Source organism: Ursus arctos, unplaced genomic scaffold, assembly GCF_023065955.2.
Source record: "Ursus arctos isolate Adak ecotype North America unplaced genomic scaffold, UrsArc2.0 scaffold_1, whole genome shotgun sequence".
NCBI lineage: Eukaryota > Metazoa > Chordata > Mammalia > Carnivora > Ursidae > Ursus > Ursus arctos.
In genome coordinates, this window is record NW_026622763.1 from 76,891,209 (window position 1) to 76,913,651 (window position 22,443).

The window sequence follows — 22,443 nt, forward strand, 5'->3', positions numbered from 1 at the left end:
CCCAGCAGAAGAGCCCAACACGGAGCTCGATCCTAGAACTCCAAGATCACGCCCTGAGCCGAAGGCAGATGCTTAACGACTGAGCCACCCAGGCACCCCTGCGTTCTAGAAAAGTCTTAAACACACAAAAATGAACCTCCAGATAGCCATCACCTAGCTCAAACTACCATCAGTGTTTCACCAATTTTGTTCTTTTATACCCAACATTATTTTTCTGGAATATTTTAGAGCAAGGGAATCATGTCACTCTACCCATAAATACTTCAGTAGGCAACTCTAACTGTAGGATTGTTTAAAAATGTACTCACCACGCAAAACAAAAAATAAATTCTTCTTAAGATTATCTAATACCATATTTAAATTTCCATATTTGTTTCAGAAATGTTTTACAGTGGTTACCAGGGGCTGGGGGCGGAGGCAATGGGGAAGTGTCTGTCAAAGGCTGCAAAGTTTCAGATACTCAGGATGGATAAGTTCTGGAGATCTCATGTGCAGCAGGATGGCTATAGTTAACAATGCCGTACTGTGTACCTGAGATCTGCTAGGAGAGTAGATCTTTTTTTAAATATTTTTCCCCCAGGAGAGATCTTAATTATTCTTACTAAAAAAAGAAAAAAGTTAACTATGGGAGGAGAGAGCAATGTTAACTAGCTTGATTGCAGTGATCACTTCACAATGTATACATCTATACAAGGTGTTGCCTTGTACACCTTAAATATATGCAATTTTTGTCAGTTATACCTCAATAAAGCTGGGGAAGAAAGAAATGTCATTTTCCAGCTGATTTGCTCAAATCAGGATCCAAACAAGGTCTGCACATTGCCTGTTTGTTGTGTCTCTTAAGACTTTGTAATTCACGTTTTGTTGCCATAGATTTGTAAGAGAAATCAAGGTATTTGTCCTTTCTGATTTGGCAGTTTGTTTTATTGTGGTGTTATTTAACTTCTCTGTCCCTGTATTTCTTGTAATTTGGGTTTCAGATCTTAGACACTTGATTAGATTCAGATTAGATAAATTTTTTTTCCTTAGCCAAAAATACATACAGGTGATGCTGTATAATTCCTGGTATATAATGTCTGGGTATCCCAAATTTAGTAGAGCTAAGATTGACCAGTTGACTCAGATGTTGTCAACCTCACCCTTCATTACAAAGTTCCTTATCAATCCTTCATGATTTTAGCCTCCATTGATGATTGTTGCTTATATTATTGCATAATAGTGAATTTTCTGCTTTTATCATCTCTTCTTCATTTATTAGCTGGAATTCTATAAGGAAGAATTTCCCCGTCATTAATTATGTGATAACCCTGAAAAAGCAATTTGTATATAAAAGATAAAATATACTTGATTTTTCCCCTTTATTTATCAATATTCAGAGTCATGAACTGGTATACTAAGAAACCTCCAATTTATCTTTTAGATAAATTTATGCATTTTATTTTTATTTATTTATTTATTTGAGAGAGAGAGAATGAGAGAGAGAGAGAACGCGTTCATGAGAGGGGAGAGGGTGAGAGGGAGAAGCAGACTCCCTGCTGAGCAGGGAGCCCGACAGGGGACTCAATCCCTGGACTCCAGGATCATGACCTGAGCCTAAGGCAGTTGCTCAACCAACTGAGCCACCCAGGTGCCCCAAATTTATGAATTTTATGTATTTCATCTGTTTCAATCCATTGCAGTTATTATTATTTTTTTTGATACTTATATTGTCCCATCTTAAGCCAACTGGGAGTCCCTTCAAGCTGGCTCTTATGTCCTTTTGATGTAAGATGAGCCTGGAACATCTTTCCCATTTTTTAAGTTTTTATTTAAGTTCCAGTTAGTTAACACATAGTGTAATATTAGTTTCAGATGTACAATAAAGTGACTCAACACTTCTATACATCACCCAGAGCTCATCACAAGTGCACTCCTTAGTCCCCATCACACGTTTAACCCAAACCTCCACCCACCTCTCTCTGGTAATCATTAGTTCGAGGATGTCTTTCTTGATAACTTCTTAGATTGCATGTTCTAGATATCCAGCCACCATTTCTCCATGGATGCTTGGTTCTTTTTAATGGAAAATGATATTTAGAGATCACAAACTGAGTACTAGGGTTGCTCATTACTATTGAGTCATCATTGTTTCTAGGTCTTTTGGCTGACAGAGCTTTTTTTTTTTTTCAGGAAAAAAATCATAAGTTTATATCGATATTTCCAAACAATTTTAGATAACATGATTTTGGGGTACCTGGTTAGCTTGATCAGTAGAGCGTGTGACTCTGAATCTCAGGGTTGTGAGTTCAAGCTTCACACTGGGTATAGAGATTACTCAAAAAGAAAAAAATAACATGATTTTTACTTGATTTGTTTGATTTTATATTTATACCTATTTTTTCTTATGCTGAAAAGTTTAGCTCTGATGACATTATCATTATTTATTTTATTATATATATTATTTATTTGTTTAATCCTAAAATACACCAATAACAATTTCAAAGTAATAGTAACAATAATAGTAAAATTACTGACTACAATTTATTTCTCATTTCTTTCCTCAAAAGGTAACACAGAAAAACAAAAAAGCATTCTGCTTTCTCCACATAACAATATATTTTGACAATCACTGCCTGTCATTATATAGAGCTCTTTTTTATAGCTGCATATTCTTCATTGTGTAGATGTTTATTTTTAATGTATCTGACAAACTTTACATTATTCCTTACAATATTGTCTGTTGAATGCTTGTGATAATCTGCACGTTCTAGGACGGTTATAATTAAACCATAATTCCTAATAATCTGACTAAATTTAGACAGAATGCAAATATTGGAAAAAGTGTAAATTTTCAACTAAACATAGTAGTTTGAATACCCGCTGAGTGAGAAAGGAAAAAGGACTCCAAAAATGTAGGGTGGAAGAATCTAGTCTGAAATTGTCTATAACCTGTAATTTTATTGCTAGTTAAAAAATGGCTATGATCTGTCTTAACACAGATAACCTGGAAACAGAGCCTGAAGCAAAAGCTTACATGCTAACACTTCATAATTCTGAGGGTGAGGAGTCATGTGCAATCCCAGGGAAGCAGAAGCCAGGGGAAAGGGAAGCAAAGCAGAGAGGGAGGGAGAGCAAGTGCATGGGGTCTTTTGGCTGACAGAGCTTTTTTTTTTTTTTTCTGATCTGTCCTCACCTCCCCAACAGCCATTGTTGGTATCATAATGGTGGAATGCACTCCGCAGGACTTCCTCATTTCTTGATTGTGTTACCTGGCCCTGGCAGGCTGGTGGCCAGGCATGAGGGTCTCTCCTTGTCAGTCACTCAATGTGTGGGGGCTCTTTGGTGATGGGGAGGTAGCAGTAACAGTGGTTACACTTCAAGACAGCCTAGTGGGCTCCTCCAGCCATGAAGCTGACCAGGCTGCTGAGGTACCAGCCAACCTGGAGGGGTGCATAAACCGGGTTTGACTCACAATTCCAAATGAAATCCACTTCTTGTGATGAGCACTGCATGTTGTAGTAAGTGATGAATCACTAAATTCTACATCAGAAAAAAAAATGAAATCATCTAAATCTTTCCTTACTCAGAAATATTTGATAACAAAACTTGTTTTGGGCAGAGAACTAGAAAACATCTCAAGAAAACATCTAATATTTTTCCTTGACCTTAAACAAGACCATAACTTATTTTATTTTTGAAAATTCTGAAGGGGGGATGCCTGGGTGGTTCAATCAGTTACGTGTCTACCTTGGGCTCAGGTCATGATCCCAGGGTCCTGGGATTGAGCCCCACATCAGGCTTCCTGCTTAGTGGGGAATCTGCTTCTCCCTCTCTTTCTGCCTCTCCCCAGCTTATGCTCTCTCTCTCTCTCAAATAAATAAAACAAAAACTTTTTTTAATCTTAAAAAAAGAAAAGAAAATTCTGAAGGGTATTTCACAATTTCCCTGAGTAGCCCATCTAGTATTTAAACATAGTATTTTAAGCCTTAAGCATTAGGCTATTCTCTTTAAGCAATTCGTGACTTAGGTGAATAACCTCCTAGCAAATAAAAATGCTAGCCATTTAAAAAATCTAAAATTTATGACAATTAGAGAGTAATAAAGAAAAACTGTCTTAAACTTGGTCTGAGTATGAAACAATTCACAACCTCCTTTCAAGCAAAAATCAGCATTTCTCATAAAATGTATTATAATCAAACTATGATAAATTCTAATGGAATTAAGTATTCTGGGGAATTAACTCCTTTCACTCTCTGTTGATGGTTGGTCAAAGATTTAATAGTCTTTAACCAAATAACTTTTTTTGCATTAGTTTAACCGGTCACCTTTTTTTTTTTTTTTAAGATTTTATTTATTTATTTGACAGAGAGAGAGACAGCCAGCAAGAGAGGGAACACAAGCAGGGGGAGTGGGAGAGGAAGAAGCAGGCTCTCAGCAGAGCAGGGAACCCGATGCGGGGCTTGATCCCAGGACTCTGGGATCACGCCCAAAGCTGAAGGCAGATACTTAACAACTGAGCCACCCAGGTGCCCCTGGTCATTTTTTTTTTTTAATTAAATGTCTCTAATCTAGGGTGCCTGGGTGGCTCAGTCGGTTAAGCATCTGCCTTTGGCTTAGGTCATGATCTCAGGGTCCTGACATGGAGCCCTGCTCAGCAGGGAATCTGCTTCTCCCTCTCCCTCTGCCGCTCCACCTGCTTGTGCGCTCTCACTCTCTCAGTCAAATAAATAAATAAATAAATAAAATCTTTTTTTTAAAAGGCTCTAATTTAAATGAATCTTTAAGTTGGCCTGTTTTACATATCTTCTCTTATGGCAATTTTTAAATAAAACTTCAATGCATGCTCATCATTAAATTTTCTGAAAGGGTTTTTTTAAAACTTGAGGTTCAGATATCAAACATACATAAATATTGTTGTAGTAATAGACATGATTAATTTTTTCCCTTAACGATACTGATTGTGTGTGTGTGTATTCTATATTCTGTCTCACTCTGATTAGTACGTTATAGTGACAATAATATTAGGAGTGTATGAGAGAAAAAGTTCTGCTCAAAAGTCTTTGAGCTCAAAGGAGCTCAAGCTAGTTCCTTGATGTGTCATGCTATTAATATGGTAACCATTAATTACATTTATGTGGCAGGAAGGGACGGGGGAGTGGGAAGAAGAGAGGGAGAGAAGAAGATATTTCATGCAAACTCCTCTCTCCCCACCATTGGGTAACATGATTATCTGCATAGTAAGAACAACACAGGTGCTCATTAGATCATTTTTGAATCAATGAATGAATGACTACCACTCTGGGACTATCAGCTACTGCACACTGTTGCTTGGAGGCAAAGAGATGAAGATATCTTCCTATTCTATGATTCTGTGGTTTCTTTGACTACTAAAAGTTGGCTAGGTTGCAAATTTATTTTAAAGTCTGAGAAGTAAAATGCTTTCAGATGAAAGGCAGGGAGAAAATACTCCTCAATATGTCCACTTTAGCACCAGGAAAGCCTAATAAATATCATGGTCATATATGAATAAGCAATGTAAATTCATCAAAGCCGTGTACTGTAACAGCACTAACTTGTGTCTGGAAGAAGAACTTTGTGCCAAAATTGATTCCATCCGATATTAGCCGTCCTGTTTTCAGTTGTGCACAGAAGAATGCAGGCGGCCACCTTTCCGATGTAGCTTCTTGCACTGATCAGGAAAAACTGCTGAAGTCATGAGGCTGCTCCACTCCGAGCCCTCATGTGAGTCATATGAAAGCTCCAGCCTTGCTGACCTCTGGCAAAAAGGGAGTGAACGAGGACAGAAGAGGCGGATGGGAGAGGTTCAAGTGCGGGTTTTCTCCTTGAACCTAGAAGATTATGGGTCAAGAGCTGTGTTCAAAGACTCTCCAGCCTGGACGCAGCTGCCATCGCTGCTGGGAGGGAGGCGAGGCACGGAGCTGCCAGAGAACAGCGCCTGTGCCCGAGACGCCGGAGCCTGCGATCGAGGTATTTGTCTCCCAGGAGGAGCACCTTCCTCTGTTAATAAACGAAGGAGTTCAGAGACTCCCTTTCTGAAACAGGGTCGGGTTTTTCTGCGGTAGGTCTCAACCAATAAAGGAGAAATCCTATTAAAGTCACAGAGAATTTATGGCTGTTGTTATCAAATTTGTGGATGTTCTTGTAAACCAAAAGGGGAAAACACTCGTATGCGTTGGGCTGCACAAAACTCAGTTGACCTAAAGTTGAGAAAGCAGTTATTCTCTTGTAATCTCTGAAGTACTAAATTACAGAGCTGAGCCGCAGAAAGCAAGCTGCAGTATTGGTATGCTATGAGTTCCAAACCTTGATGATTAGCTTATGGTTATTAGCAATGACATACGAGAAAATCATTCCCCAAAAAAGATAAATTAAGAGGCCATGAGGGAAAAAAGAAAAGGCTGAGTTAAACAGAGAAAAATTGGAAAGCATCCATCAGAGAGATTTAGGTTAACTGAAGTGTTTAAGACATATTTTTAAGTGAAGAAAGAGTGTAGAGTTTCTGCAGTTGATATCATCATGGTCTTTTTTAAGGATCTGGCTTTCAGGAAAGGACTTGCTTTTCAGGGTGTAGGAGGCTTAGAAAACATCTGAAGAGTGACAATCAGACAAATGAAGAAAAAATAGTTTCTGCCAGCCACTGAGTCTTGACTTTGCATACATTTATTCCTGTACTTTCCTTTTTCTCTAGCTGACGGACCTAAAAGAAGCATCATGTTCCATGACTTCATTTCACCCCAGGGGACTTCAGGCTGTCCGTGCCCGGAAGTTCAAGAGTAAAAGGCCACGGAGTAACAGTGATTCTTTTCAGGAAGAGGATGTGAGGCAGGGTTTTCAGTGGGTGAGTGAACAGCTGATGTGGGTGAAGAATTCAATATGTGCTTGTCTAGGGAGGTTGGCCCTCCCTCCCAGGGTAGTTACGGAGGGGGCCTTCCCAAGTATGCTCTGGCAATGCTGTCTAATTTCTCTGGGGGGAAAAAAAAAGTCAACCTTAAAAAAAAGAAGTGTTCTTTCTTTCTCTCCCACCTCTCACCCCTCCCCATTCCGCTCAAGCAGAGGAAGAGCCTCCCTTTTGGGGCAGCCTCATCTTACTTGAACTTGGAGAAGCTGGGTGAAGGTTCTTACGCTACAGTTTACAAGGGGATTAGCAGGTGAGTGACTCATAGCTGGGAGAGACTCTCTAGATGAGGATCCCACCCTTCTGATTAGAAATTATAGAGCCAAGGGGACACAGGGCAGAAGTTCAGAACTGGTGCAAGACCATAGTCAACAGGGAGAGACACGATGACTTAAAGAGACTTGCAAGAAAAACAAACTTCTCTTGCCCTAATTAAAATCGACCCACTGAGATGTTTATCAGCTTTTCCTCTCTTTTATTCAATTCGAAGTAGAATCTTTCTACTATGGACCCAAGAAACAAGTATTGCTGTTCACAAGTGCAGTCTCTAAAGGGTTTTTCATATTTCTCCCTAAAACATGATGACAGAGGTTTGCAATGGCAACCTCGAGTTTGCTCCTTCCTTTTTGCTTTACCTTTCTAGAAGAAACTGAAGTTGGTTTCTACAAAGTATGATATATGCAAAAAATGATTAGTCCTGGGGTTTGTACACTTGCAAAATACACAAAATGGCTGGAGAATAAAAATAATGCTGATCCAGAAGCCAAGTGCCCGTTTTGGCTAACAAAGTTTATTAAAGATATGTGAAAGATCCATGAATTTCATTGCTTTTTAATCAAGGCGGGGAAGTCAGAGGTCTGATTTCTTTAGTTTATGTTACTCTAGTGGAGAAAAATAATGGCTCAATGATTTAAAAATCATTTAAAAATGTAGTATAAATACGGCAAGACTATTATTTATCCTAGTAATCATGTTATTATTTTTACATGTTGAAACAGGATTTTAGGGAAATATCATTTTAAATATATTATTTAATTGAATTCCACAGACTATCTTAGTAACTAAGAATATAAGAAATTTCCTTCAAGGGACTCACCTGAGTAATAGGATAAAAAATACGTTAGAAATACTTGTTTAGGGGCTCCTGGGTGGCTCAGTCGCCTTGGGCTCAGGTCGTGATCTCAGGGTCCTGGGATCAACTGGCTGCACTGGGCTCTCTGCTCAGCGGGGAGTCTGCCCCCCCCCCCCGCAACTCTCCCTCTGTGCTCTCTCTCTCTCTCTCAAATAAATAAATAAATAAATAAATAAAATCTTAAAAAAAAAAGAAATACTTGTTTAAGTGCATAGAGATATATATATACAAGTATATTCATTGCAGCAAGATTTATAATAGAAAAAGTAAAAACCTGGTCACCTCGTTAATAGAGGACGGGCTAAATAATCACCACGCAGTGAAGCAGTGTGCAGCCATCTAAAGGAAGAGGTAGACGTCAATATGAAAAGATGTCCAATATTTTGAAAGACAAAAGCAAGTTACAGAATAATATATACCCTATATTCTCACTTAGGAAAAAACCTACTTATTATCATTTTAAAATTTATCATTTAAAAATAAGTTCATCATTTTAAAATTCATCATTTAAAAAGAAGTTTTAAAATATCAAAAAGATAGATGCCAAATAAATTCAACATCACTTACTAGTTTTTAAAACTCTGAACAAAATAGAAATAAAATGAAAATTCCTCATTATGATATAGAATATTTCAAATCATCAACCCACATACCTTTTTTGTTAAATACTAGAGACATCCCCATTAAGTTAGAGATAGGGTGAGAATGCTCAGGGTGAGAATGCTCATTATCCTTTATTGTTAAAGATTATCATAAATATTCTAGCCAATGTAATGACAAAAAAAAGGACTGAATATCGTTTTTGTGGATTATAGAATTGTCTACCTAAAAAAACCAAGGAATCATCTAAGAAACCAACAGAAGCAGTAAGAACAGTAAGGTGATCAATTACAAAATCAAAATACACTTATCAAAAGTAGTCTTATGTATTAGCAATATCCTTTTAATAGAAAATATAGTAAGGGAAGTTACTCTTACAATATCAACAACAAAAATCATTAGTATCAAAAAATGGGCAAGGGTTTACTAAGGGACATAAAGACCTGAGAAAGAGCCAGACAGGCATTCATTCATTCTACTAATATTTATTAAGCACCTATTATGTGCCAGGCACTATTTCGGCCAATAAAGAGTCATTGGGGAACAGAGGAGACAAAATTCTCTACTCTTATGGCGTGTACATACTAGTCAGGCAATAAACAAATTGACGAAAGACTGAGTCTGTAAAAAGTGAAAAGTGCTTTGAAAAAAAAATAAAACATCAAAGTGGGATAGGAGTGCCAGAGTGCGGTGGTAGGTGACTCTTTTAAATAGCGGGATGAGAAAGGAACCCTTGAACACAGACTCTGACAAAGGTGAGGCACAAGCCGTGTACATGAACAATGGAACAGAGCCTCATGAGGAGGGAATAGCAAGTAACAAATCCCTGAGGCAGGAATAGGCAGGACATTGCAGGGGAGAGTCGAACGAGGTGAGGACAGGGAAGAGCTGCAGTTGCAGCTGTATACAGATCAGGTGTATAAAGTCTTGTGTATTATTCCAGAGACCATCATAAGTACAGAATATTTGGGTGAGAAAATCAAATAGTGCAAAGATGTCAATGATTCTTTAATTTCAAGTATTAATATATTATAAGTATGTTGAAATGCTATGGTGTAGTATAGAAATAGTGTATATAGAGTAGTATAAGAAAAGACAGATCAGGGGCGCCTGGGTGGCACAGCGGTTAAGCGTCTGCCTTCGGCTCAGGGCGTGATCCCGGCGTTATGGGATCGAGTCCCGCATCAGGCTCCTCCGGTATGAGCCTGCTTCTTCCTCTCCCACTCCCCCTGCTTGTGTTCCCTCCCTCGCTGGCTGTCTCTATCTCTGTCAAATAAATAAATAAAATCTTTAAAAAAAATAAATAAAGAGCTTAATGAAAAAGAAAAGATAAGAACTAGAAGAATAGGTAAAGGAATTCTATGCAATCTTTGGGCTGGAAAGATCTGTCTATACATAATACTGAAGTCAGAACCCTTAAAGAGAAGATTGGAAGTGTCCGTGGTGCCCCATCTGGCCATGTATGTTCTAGGGAGCCCTAGTTCTGAGAGACCTTATGAAATGTTTCACTGAAACACTTGCTGTTGTCAAATCATTGCAGGGAACACTAAAACAAAACTAAAAATGTGATTCTTTATTACAACTGCTCTCAGCATCTTTGAAATGTTAATGTATACCATGACTATCTAAGAAAGATTAAGAAAAATTTTAAAGTATAAAGCATTTTCTAAACATATTTGATCAAAAAACCGTTTTGTGGGGTGGGAGAATGTCACAGAGGTATGCTCTGAGTAAAACATTTTGGAAAATACTGGACTTCATAAGACTTTTAAAGTTCAAAATTTTAGGGGTGCCTGGGTGGCATAGCGGTTAAGCGTCTTCCTTCGGCTCAGGGCGTGATCCCGGCGATCTGGGATGGAGCCCCACATCAGGCTCTTCTGCTATGAGCCTGCTTCTTCCTCTCCCACTCCCCCTGCTTGTGTTCCCTCTCTCGCTGGCTGTCTCTATCTATGTTGAATAAATAAATAAAATCTTTAAAAAAAAATTTTTAAAGACATGTTAAAGTAGACAAAATAAATAGGTGAAAAGTATATGCAAAATATTTCAATAAAAAGGTTGGCAAATAGGCAAATCACAAAAGAACAGAAAAGACCAATAAACTTAAGAAAATTCAGGTCCACAATTAGTTAAAAAATATAAATTAAAATGTGATAATCCTTTTTAGGCAAGTTAAATAGGCAAAAAGAAAAATGAAGACAGAAGTATGACCCCCCAAAACAACCCCCATATTTATGGGGCTACGTCAAAGGGACACAGGAGCCAATTGAAAGGACTCCCAAAGGATAAAGCTGGAAAAATTTGAGCAACAAAATAAACTAATATTGGATTATAACCCAAAGTGTAAAATAAATATCTATGAGTCTACACTGCTACGAATAAATGGCTCAGTAAATTAATAAATGGGAGAGAAGAAAGAAATTTCCTGTGCAGAAGAATTTCAAATAATTTATGTAAATAACCCACCTGGAAGGAGGTGGAGCATATGTCCCCCAGACCTTAAGTGTGGGTTACTCTTAGTGACATTCTTCCAAAAGTACACTGTGGAAAGGGAGTTGGGAGGAGTAACCACAGTGAAGAAGTCTGACAGACACGACCTCAGCTGGTGGTTAAGGCCAATATCAAAAGTCATAAACTCTGATGATAGTATGTGCCCTTAATCTGATGTGATGAAAATGGCACTTTACCTTCTCAAAAACCATAACCCCCATCTCATCAGAAGAGAAACATCAGAAATATTCAAATAAAGAGGTATCCTACAAAATTCTTTACCAGTACTCCTCAAAACTGTCAAGGTCATCAAAAACAAGGAAGGTCTGGGAGTCTGTCACAGCCAAGAGGAGCCTAAAGAGACATGACAACTATATGTAATGTGGTATCTTAGATGGGATCCTAAAACAGAGAAAGGACATTAGGTAAAAACTAAAGAAATCCTGATAATCATACTGCAATATATAGATGTAAAGCAACACATTGTACACCTTTAACCTCCAAATGCTGTATGTCAATTATATCTCAATTTCAAAAAAAGATTAAGGTAGATAAATTGATACTTTAAAGGAGATAAAAGAAAGCGTTTTGAAATCAAATTGGAAAACCATAACAAACTTATAAATGCTGTAGAAAAGGAAAAAAGGAATATGTAATAGCAAATAAATTCTTAAAACTTAAAAATCCTCTATACTCCATCACTCTAGCACAGCAATTGCATATGTACACAAATTATTTAAAGTCACAAACGTGGTATGCTTGCTATTTTGTATTCCATTGTTCATTTTATCATGAATATTTTCTACTTTTTACATGTTTCCTGACTTATGCTATTGTCATGAATTCAAAGTATTCTATCATATTGATGTACCACACATTTTTAAATTGCTCTAATGTTGGACATTTCAGCTATTTCTATTGTGTTCTATTATAACATAGTAGAGAATATCTTACATGCATTTGGAATTTTAAAAATCATTATTAAATAAGTTTATTGGGAAAAATTCCTGGGTCTGCTACTTTTATGGCTATTCCTGTGTATCATCATGTTGCACTACCTCCAAATTTTACCAACGTACAGGGCAACCCACAATAAAAAATACAATTTTACTGCAAAAAACTAAAGAACTCTTAATAAACTATAATCTTTAGTTAATAATAATGTGCCCATATTGGTTCATTAATTATAACAAATGTATCATACTAATATATTAACAGTAGGAGAAACTGGATGAGGGGTATATGAGAACTTTCTGTACGATCTTCTCAATTTTTCTGTAAATCTAAAACTGCTCTAAAAAATGAAAGAAAAAAAAAAAGAAAACAAAAAGCCTGCCCAGTGTTGGCAAGAAAGTGCTGGAATGGCCACTCTCATGACCAGTCAGTGGTGTGATCACTCTGTGGCATAATTTGGGAACATGCATTCAAAACAATAAAAACTTGTGCACAGCCTACCCTACCAATTCCGACTCGACCCTAAGAAAAGAATAGGGGCTGTGTGAAGAGACTGAGCGACAAACAGGACAGTGACTGTATTTTTATAATGGCCCAAAGAAACAATTTAAAAGCATTTGGAAGCAGCTAAGCATAAACACACTGAGGTATATTTATATGATGAATTATCATCTCATTATTAAATATCATACAGTACAAGAATGAATAGAAGAAAAATTAGATGGAGGAAAAGCAGGTTACTAATAATATGATATGAATCCCACTGTATTAAAAATAATATATTTAAGGGCGCCTGGGTGGCTCAGCCATTAAACGGCTGCCTTTGGCTTAGGTCATGATTCCAGCGTCCTGGGTTCCCGCCCCGCATCGGGCTCCCTGCTCGGTGGGCAGTCTGCTTCTCCCTCTCCTTTTGTGCTCTCTCTTGCTCTCTCTCAAATAAATAAATAAAATCTTAAAAAATAATATATTTACCCTTGTATGAAAATCTTGGTTCTCTAGGGCTTCACTTACATTGGTGACCAAAAGGATGAATAAGGGGAGAGCAGGAGGAGATTAAGAGAGAGAAGTAATGGTGGGGCCGGGCAGATATCAGGGGCACCCAGGAGATGGTTCTAAGAATTTGGCTTTTATTCAGAGTGAAATGTGAAGATAACATGGGCTGTGAGCAGAGAAGTGATTTGTTCTGACTTTCCCTTCGAAACGATGTCCTGGGCTAGTCTGTTGAGAGTAGAAACTAGGGGTACAGACATACAAGTAGGGAAGCTGTTAGGAGGTCACTACAACAATCAGATGGAAAATAAGGATGGCTTAAAGTGCACAAAGGGAAATGAAGGGAACAAGATACATCGAAATATTACGAGGATGGATTTGGTGGGGGGAAGGGTAGGGCTCTGTGCTTTTCTATATTCTCCAAAGTTTCTATAATGAGTCTCTATCACTTTGGTAAAAAGAAAAATATATATATATTGGTATACATACATATGACTTTTTAAAACTGTTTATTTTGAGAACATTGTGGATTCATATGCTGGAATGTATTTGGAAGGAAAAGCGACTTTTGTTACACTGTCCTTAGTATAAACTGCTGCTATGAACTGCTGTGAACCATTGCAATGAATGTGTGCCCTTCCCCCCCGACCCCAACCCCAACTCTTCTAGGATAAATGGACAACTAGTGGCTCTAAAAGTCATCAGCATGAATGCAGAGGAAGGAGTCCCATTTACAGCTATTCGGGAAGGTAAGAAACAAGAGATCTGTTTTACAAGTTCTCGACTTGGTAAAAAAAAAAAAATCCATTGAGTCTCTCCATTCAGCATCTAGCTTTTAATATTTCTAGAAGTAATATTATAATTGCAACTGTATTCTTCATAATGGTTTTCGGAGTATATTGAAACTATCATTGTATTATTTATTCTTGAGGAAATTAAGATTCAAAACTATTCTATTAGTTGCCCAAGACCGTGGACTCAATGTGTATTCACTAAATACCCTCTGTGTGTTTGGTCCCATGCTAAAGTGCTAAGACTATATCTATAGAACCCTGGACAGATCCATATAAAAGAGAAAAAATAATACAACCACACAAATTCTCTGTTAGTAATTTACCTGAAAATCGTAAGTTGTTTAGACAGCATTTGAGAAACTCTTTGGGAAGGCATGAATTTTTAGTGTTGTCCCTGTATGTTCTCTGTACCCTGGGCAGTACAGCAAGTAGGTGAGGCATCTGGTGTCAGAGGGACTTGGGTTTGAATCCTAAATCTACCAATTACTATGGTGTGACCATGGATAGATTAGCTTATCCGTTTTAGCCACATTTGTTGCAGAAAGAGGATAATAGAACCACTTTTATTGAGTTGTTATAAGAATACGTATCTAAAGCACTTATCACATTTCCAGAGGTCAACAAATACTGGCTATTACTATTCCATTCTTTTCCTTTCCTTTAGTGATGTCTCATTCACTATCAGGATAACTAATAATCTATAATATAAAAATCAAGAAGGGGGCACCTGGGTGGCTCAGTCAGTTAAGCATCTGACTCTTAATTTCAGCTCGGGTCTTAATCTCAGGGTCGTTCATTCAAGCTCCGTGTTTTTAAAAAAAAATCAAGAAGGCAATATAGTGAAAATAAATCATTAAAAATACAATTTATTAACCTTTTATATGAGCCATTTAAAATAAAATGATGATAGGACTGCTATCCATTTTAGGAAAAAACCAGAAACGACTCTTCCCTTTTATTGTCTCCCCTTTTAACTACTTTATCTTCCCCTCTTTATGGAACGCATAGTCTATGTACAGCATAATGCTAGGCCTTGTGAAGGATGAGAAGAAAACGCTCTGATCTTTGCTCTGTATCATTTTCAGTTTTAACAGAGTGGATGATTCAAGTTACAAGTGTTATAATGGAGGTTAGAAAAGAAAACAAGACAGAAACTACGATGAGAACCAGTGAGTCTTGGTGTGGCTGATGGAGTCAGTAGATTCGGAACTGAGCTTGGAAGGATGGGTTATGCAAACAGGCGTGGAAAAAGCCATTTAGAAAATGAGTGTATAACTGAATTTGATGCCATTTTCAAAAGTCTTTTAGAGCCCTTGGGAAATATGTCATTTTGAATTTGAGTAGAGGGGCCAAATGGCTGTCAGGTTAGGCGGGGATTCATCCTGGTAGGATCAGGTGCATTCTAGAGGAAAGCAAGGTTTTAAGTGTTTAATATAATGGAAGCTGCATTTACTAATGTACTTATTAGTGGTTCCCATGAAAGTATGATCAGATTTAGAAAGAGATGTGTGGATAGGTTGAATAGTATTTCTGAACATAATAGAAATCCCCAGGTCACCACTATAATGGGAGAGTCTCTGGCCCAGCTTCACTGCATTTCCATGGTGTTGCCTTTGTGCGTTCAAGTTTGCCTATTACTTCAGGCCTGCCTCGCTCAGATTTTGCCCACAGCCAAGTTTTTCAGGTTGACATTTGACTTAACAATGAAAAATTTTTGCCAGTTTTGCTAACAGATGGCTCTCAGCATGGTTCAGAAAAGCTGGATCTGTACTGTTCTGTATGGTAGATGTTTCTTTTATTGCATATTTACTGAGGAATTGCCTCTCCCTCCCAGGTGTTTGCAATTACATTTAGTATTTGACTGTGGACTTTCTGGGTTTGTTTTATGGACTTACCTTACTGAACGCTTTGCTTGTATAATATTAAAAACCACAAGAGGATTTTTGACACATTGGAGGTTGTTAGGCATCCATTTTCCAACAATGAATGTTTCTTTTTCCATCACTGAAAAAGCTGGGAGCCCTTGTTAGAGAAGCCCTCTCCCCTCAAGAAGAGATGAGGCCTCATTTGAAAACTTTGGCACTGTCCCATTTTTCCTGTAAGAATTTAAGGATGTGAGACCAGGGAGACAGGAGGTTAAATGAGAAGGGATGGAAGGCAAAATAAGAACAGCTGGAGTTCATTAGTTAAAATCCAGGGTCACTAGCTAAAAAGGCAACCGAAAGCCACATGCAGAAAAACTGAACAAGTAATGCAGATTTTTTTTAAGAAAAGCCTTGAAGCAGGAATTACTTTTCCTGAACAGTTTGGCTGCTCTGATGGGATATCAGCCAAAGATTTACTGAGTAGGATTTTACTACATGGACGGTCTCTCTCCATATAAGTAGAATACATATGGTGGTTCATTAATCTGGTCATTTGGAGAACTATTTGATCTTAACATGTAATATGATGAAATTAGCAAAAGTATGAGCAACACCAAGGGACACATATCATAATACATGTGCCAGATACTTTTTATGTGTCACGTCTTTCAATTCTTTTAACAACCTTTGGAGATAGATGCTATTATTATTCCAGTGGATAGCCATGATTCAAACCAAATCTCTCTGATTCAAAATTCTATACACTCTCTATGAATATTCTACAGATATTCTACAAATATTTATTGAGCACCTACTATGGCTACACACTTGGATGGATGCCAGATACATAGCAGTGCACATAACAGACACGTTCACTGCCCTCATTCCTTCGCTAATTAAGAAGATTAGCTGCCTTCATGAAAAAATCTTCCACAATTGGCTCTAGAATTATATTTTAACTGTTTATTTTTATAGCTAGGAGAATATACTTTCATTTGAACAGGTGAATATTTTAAGCTTTTATGTAAGAATACATTCCCTAGTTTTACAAAACTGTGTATCATTACATATCTTAATAATGTGCATTATTTTAAATATCTTTCAAAAAATAGAAACTTTTGGTTTAAACCCAAGACTTTTAGCCCATTAGCAGTATTTGTTTAGGAAGCAATCATATAACTAAATTTTTTTGAAGACTAGGCATAAGACATAATCTTTTCTCCCCTTCCCCCCCATTATCTTTTTTTAAATATTTACATCAACTCTAGGAGGTAAAGCATGTTATTTTTGTTGTGCAGATGAAGGGATCAAAGTCTCAAAGAGGTTAAGTAACTTGTCTGAAGCCTCAGAACTAGTAATCAGAATAGTTAGGTATTAGAATCCATTCTGTTCTCATCCTACTTTATTATGATAAATTTAGAAATCCATAACTCAAGCATTTCTCCTTTAGCAAAAATAAAAATAGAAATCTGTTTTTATGATACATTTTGTATAAATGTTAAGCAAAATGCAGAAGAAATATTTTAAAGAGAATAATATTGTATGTTTGTCAATTCTGATTCTATCATGTACTTTATAGCACCAATAACTGCAGTGTTTAAATTAGAAACAGTTTTAGCTGAGGACCTTTTAAGATCATTCTCTAATAGAAAACATTACAAAGTAATTATTCCCAGTCCATATATGAGAAAACTGAGCCAAAAATAGACTAAGGAACCATCCCAAGGTCATACAATGAGGTAGAGGATACGATAAGAACCGCTGACTTGCCTGTTACTACAAATAGACTGCGGGAGGCCTGGTTGACAAGAAGTCCTCCATAGAATGCAATCAAATCACATCACAGACCAGCACATTTTCATAAGCATAGATTTTTATAAAACAAAATGATGTCGGGATGACGATATGGGATCAGATTACAATTGCAAAGAAATCAGATGACTACTTATCTAACGTTTGTCTGTCTTAACATTTAACATAATCTAGATTTCTTTTCTTGGAATGAATAACTTGACTCATTTACTTGATTTGTGACACCCAGGCCAAAAGAAATGTAACATCAGGAACCACAAACTCTTTTTAATTCAATGCCCAGTGGAGGTTGGGGGTGGAAATTGACTCCATTATTAACTCCTACACAAACTCAATTACAACCATTTGGTCTTCACTAATTCACAAGCTCTTATTGAGCAACACATGCCAGGCCTATGCTAGATGCTAGAGATACAAAGATAGGGACAAGGACAGTCCAGACTTTCAAAAGCTTACAGTCAGCCAGCCATTCACTACATAGAGCTGGGCCGTAGGACTTTGGGAGCAAGCCTTGTTCTTCCCTGTCACCATCATATTTTACATACACTAAAGCAGACACAGTAGAGTAACATTAAAACATCATGACCCATTGCACTTGGAAAGCATCAATTTTCCTAAAACTTCACTAACCCACAAACCCCAATAAAATTTAACGAAACCAGGAAACTAAATATTCTCATATCATTGCAAGATGAAAATAATTTTTAAAATTATTAAATATCTTACATATATGAGAATCAAATTAAGTGCCATTTAATGTTCAACCAGTTGGTCCTACTACGTTTGGACATTTAAAATGAAGAAAGAATACTTTGCATTTTTAAAATGAGCTGAATAATGTTCAGTTGTGATCTGATCTTTGGGATTAAGTTGTTTTGTTCAGATTTACTCTTTGGCTTTCTGACTGTTCTCATACCAAGGTAATATATGCAGAATTTCTACAGCAATGCCTGGCATGTGGTCAATGCTCAATGAGCTATCATCATCATCATCATCGCCATGATCACCAAAAGTAGTTTGGAAGCACTCAAAGAAATTCCATTGTGATTCTACTTGTCTGGATCTTTAAAGACTCCCCAGTTTATCTGTGTGTCTTTTCTTTGAAAAGAAAACAAAAACAGGTATACTTAGAATATGTGAATTATAAAAACAATAATTTTACAGGAATCAGAATGCTCTGATTTTAGGATCTTTCCCCTTCTCAGCTTTTGTATCCTTCAGTTTGTTAGTCTGCAGAACACACCGTATCCTACTGTGAAGTTTATGAGGCAGCCTTGAAATGAGAAGAAAGACCTTTTCGTCTTCGGGTTGAGACCCACACATCTGAGGCTGAAAGCATTTTAGATCCCTTTGGTAGATGGACCTGACAATATCCAATACCATGAGATAAATGCTTTAAACCTCATCTACTCTTTCATGTAAATTGCCTATTCTTGTTCACCAAAAGTCACAGTGTGCATATAAGTATTTCGGTAGTTCTGGAGTGTTAAAAAAGCAGTCGTAGATATGGCAATAACACTCACAACATTTATAACGTAATGAGGAAGACAACGAAAAGAAAGCATTTCTCACAGAAACACCCTCTGCGAACCAATTATAGTTATAGAAATGATATTAGGTGGTTAGTGACACCATATGATATTCTGTATCACTAGAGATACAGCAATAAGCAAAAAAGACAGAAGTCTCTGCTTAAGGGTGGAGAGAGAATACTAACAAATATATAATAGGTTAGGGGTAATAAGTGGTAAGTGCTATGGAGAAGAATAAGAACAGGGCACAGAGACAGAGGATCATTAGCGTAGGTCAGGGGTGGGGAGGCTGCTATTTCATTGAGAAGGGTCATGGAAGCCCAGACTTTACGTGTATGGTTTGAATAGAGACCTATAGGAAGCGAGGGAGAAAACATGCAGGGAATGAGATATGAGGGTTATAGGCAGAGACAAGGACAAGTGTAAGACTCAGGGAGCAAATGTGTTGGAAGTGTCCAAGGAACAGCTAAGAGGCCAGCGTGCTAGAGACAAGTGAGCAAGGATAGGAGTGTGAGTTTATGAGCGCAAGGAGGTAATGCGGGCTGGACAGGCCAGTGTGAGTCCTTTGGATCTTACCCTGAGTAAGATCCACTGGAGAGTTTGGAAGCAAGAAAGACTTCCATCTGAGGAGGATGGCAGCGGCTGGCTGTTCTGTGCACAACAGACTGCAGAAAGGGAGGGAGGATGCAGGGAGAGACTAGCTGGAAGGGATGGGCACGAATTCAGTCAAGATAGGATGATGGCTTGGCCTGGGATGGTAGCAGAGAGATGGCAAGAAGGGAGGGATTCTGGGCATGTTTTCATATTGCCAACAAATCTGCTGAATTGGATAAGGGTGTGAGAAAAAGAGCTGAGAGGAGTTTAAAAAGATTTCTCAAAGAAATTGTGAATTGAAGATGAGACTAATAATATAAAAAGTGCACAATAGAGAAATGATAAAACTGACACTTTTCCTACCCCTATAAAATAGAAATTACCAAGAAAACTAAATAAAATATTTATACCCACTGTTAGCAGTGAGCCTCATCCTAAGTAGATATTGTTCCTTGAGCTTTTTAGCAAATAACAGTATGAAGCCATCATGATTAAGAAAACATGCCACCATGATTTTAAAAATAAGCATCACAAGGGGCACCTGGGTGGCTCAGTCAGTTAAGTGTCTGACTCTTGGTTTTGGCTCAGGTCATGGGGATCTCAGGGTGGTGAGACTAAGCCCCACTTTGGGCTACGTGCTCAGCAGGGAGTCTGTTTGAGATTCTCTCTCTCTCCTTCTCCTTCTGTCCCTCCTTCCCCCCACTCTCTCTCTCTCAAATAAATGAATCTTTAAAAGAAAAAAAAAAACTGAGCATCATGAGTTTTAGTAATATCAAATTTAAGTAAGAATAAAATTATATTAAAAATATCTTAATATTATTCCTAGCGATTACAGCTTTACCATATCCTTTAGAATCTAGTTTTGGTGTGTGCTTTACAATGCGTGTGTGTGTGTGTGTGTGTGTGTGTGTCAGTGTGTGTCTGTGTGTCTTTGTATAGGGAGAGAAAATGAATATAATTCATAAATAAAAATATACACAAACACAGCATTCTCAACTGATGGTCAGAGGTCATTGTTGTAAATATGGAAAACTCTAGGAGGAACATAACATAAACAAAATTTAAAGATATTAACCTGGGAATTAGGGTTTAGTGGAGTTCAAGGTAAAAGGGAAGGGCAAGAAGCTGATGGCTGGGGTATTAATTCTAATTTGCAACCGCGTGATGCTTTCCATTTTCCAAGGGTTCCATGCATAACATCTGATTCCATCCTCATGTCAACGCTGTGAAGTCAAGTCAGAAAAGGCCTTATCTCTTTTTCAGTAGGAGTGAATTGAGACTGGGGTTGAGATACTCTCCTGAGCTCATTCAGATAGAAGGTGACAGGGCCGGGATTCACATTAGGGTCTCTGGCTCCACAATCGGTTCTCTGTGAAGACACTCAATAAATATATTTGACAAATTAAGTGCTTACTCTTGGCTGAGTGCTGTACTAGGTGGTGCGGCCGCATCCATAAGAGAGGGAACGTTCCTCCCTCTGTTCCCATGTAGCCTTCAGTCTGGGGCCAGGGACATTAAACAGATGCCTGTCAAACTGTTCACTACATTGACAAAGCAACATATTTGTAAAAGTGGAATAATAAATTTAGCTCATAAGGATTCAGGGGGCAAAAAGTAAAGTTAGAGTATTAGTCATTAGAGCAAAGTAGGGTTAGCGGGTATAATAGGGCTCCTTTGAAGTTTCGAGGTTCCCAGCTCATATTGATGTTAAATAAAGAAGGAAATTCACTGGCTGATAGTTCTGATAACTATGGGCTAGCAGGGCGTAGATGATGTCACCAGGAATCCAGGCCTCTCCATCCTCAGCACTGTTTTTCTCTGCCTTAGTTTCAGTCCCAGACAGGCTGTCACCAGGTGTTGGTAATCTGGCCAGAGCAGCTCCTAGTGAAATCCAACAAGCTCAATCTTCTTTTCACAGTGGAAAAGAAAGTACTTCTTTCTGGACGACACCAACAAAATACAGTTTTGTGCCTGGTCTCTAAACCCTATTGCGGTACCTAGAGAGTGCTGTGCTCTGACTGGCCAGGCCTGAGTGACACACTCAGTCTTGAGTAAGGGTGGGGTCAGCCCCACCGGAATAGCATGGACTGGGTGGGTAGAGGGTTGGTTCCCCAGAGGAAAATGGAGGTGTCCCCACTAGAAAGGAAAATGGTGATCAAGAGGGCAAAACAACAGAGGACCCTCACAACAGGGTAATAAGATTCCTGAAAGAAGTAATTTGTTCCAAACCTTGAGGGTGGTATTTGAGTTTGGTTTTGATCTTATGGAATTCTGGGAAAGAGTTGGTGTAAGAGATTCTTGACATGCAAGCGTGCCCTGCAGAACATGGATTGGAGGCTTATACTTAACTTTCCCTTTCCTGTAAGTCTTAAGGACACCATTTACTCATGCACGGATGTCCTGAGCTGAGACTCATCATCTCCTTTTATGCCTTTTCTAGTCTCCACCCTTGTGAAGCGAGGGCATCCTATCTCTGAAGCCCCCAACAACAGCCTCTCAGACTCCTTCCCAGCCACTCACTGGGCTTTTGTGGTGACGTCTCCCTTTTAAAGCTGCCTTTAGTGACCTAATAATAATCTGTTATTAAAGATGAGACAGTTCTCAGACCGCCCCACTCACACTTCCCTGGGCTCCCCAAGTTTGGCTCTGTCCTCTTTTCAAGTTTGCATTTTCTCCTTTCCATAGAGATTTGCAACTCTCCCTTTAAGAAATCCTCTCCACTCTCTATCATGTTTCAACAATTCTTCATCCCATACTCTTATCCCCCGCCTTCCACTAATCACATCCA

At 38.1% G+C, this 22,443-nt stretch overlaps 1 protein-coding gene across 4 annotated transcripts in view; it reads left to right on the top strand.

The window, feature by feature from the left end:
• The first annotated feature begins 5,697 nt into the window (after positions 1-5,697).
• The window catches only part of CDK15 (cyclin dependent kinase 15), a 76,985-nt gene continuing 60,239 nt past the window's right edge, over positions 5,698-22,443 (top strand). For 2 of the 4 annotated variants that reach the window (XM_026492164.4, XM_044381272.3), the window contains exons 1-4: positions 5,705-5,967; positions 6,689-6,838; positions 7,051-7,148; positions 13,728-13,807. In XM_026492164.4, the coding sequence (XP_026347949.1) occupies positions 5,839-5,967; positions 6,689-6,838; positions 7,051-7,148; positions 13,728-13,807 (457 nt within the window). In that variant the 5' untranslated portion in view covers positions 5,705-5,838. Of the gene's footprint in view, positions 5,968-6,688; positions 6,839-7,050; positions 7,149-13,727; positions 13,808-22,443 lie in introns of all 4 variants that reach the window. The other 2 variants (XM_057304057.1, XM_026492165.4) reach the window with 2 other exon arrangements.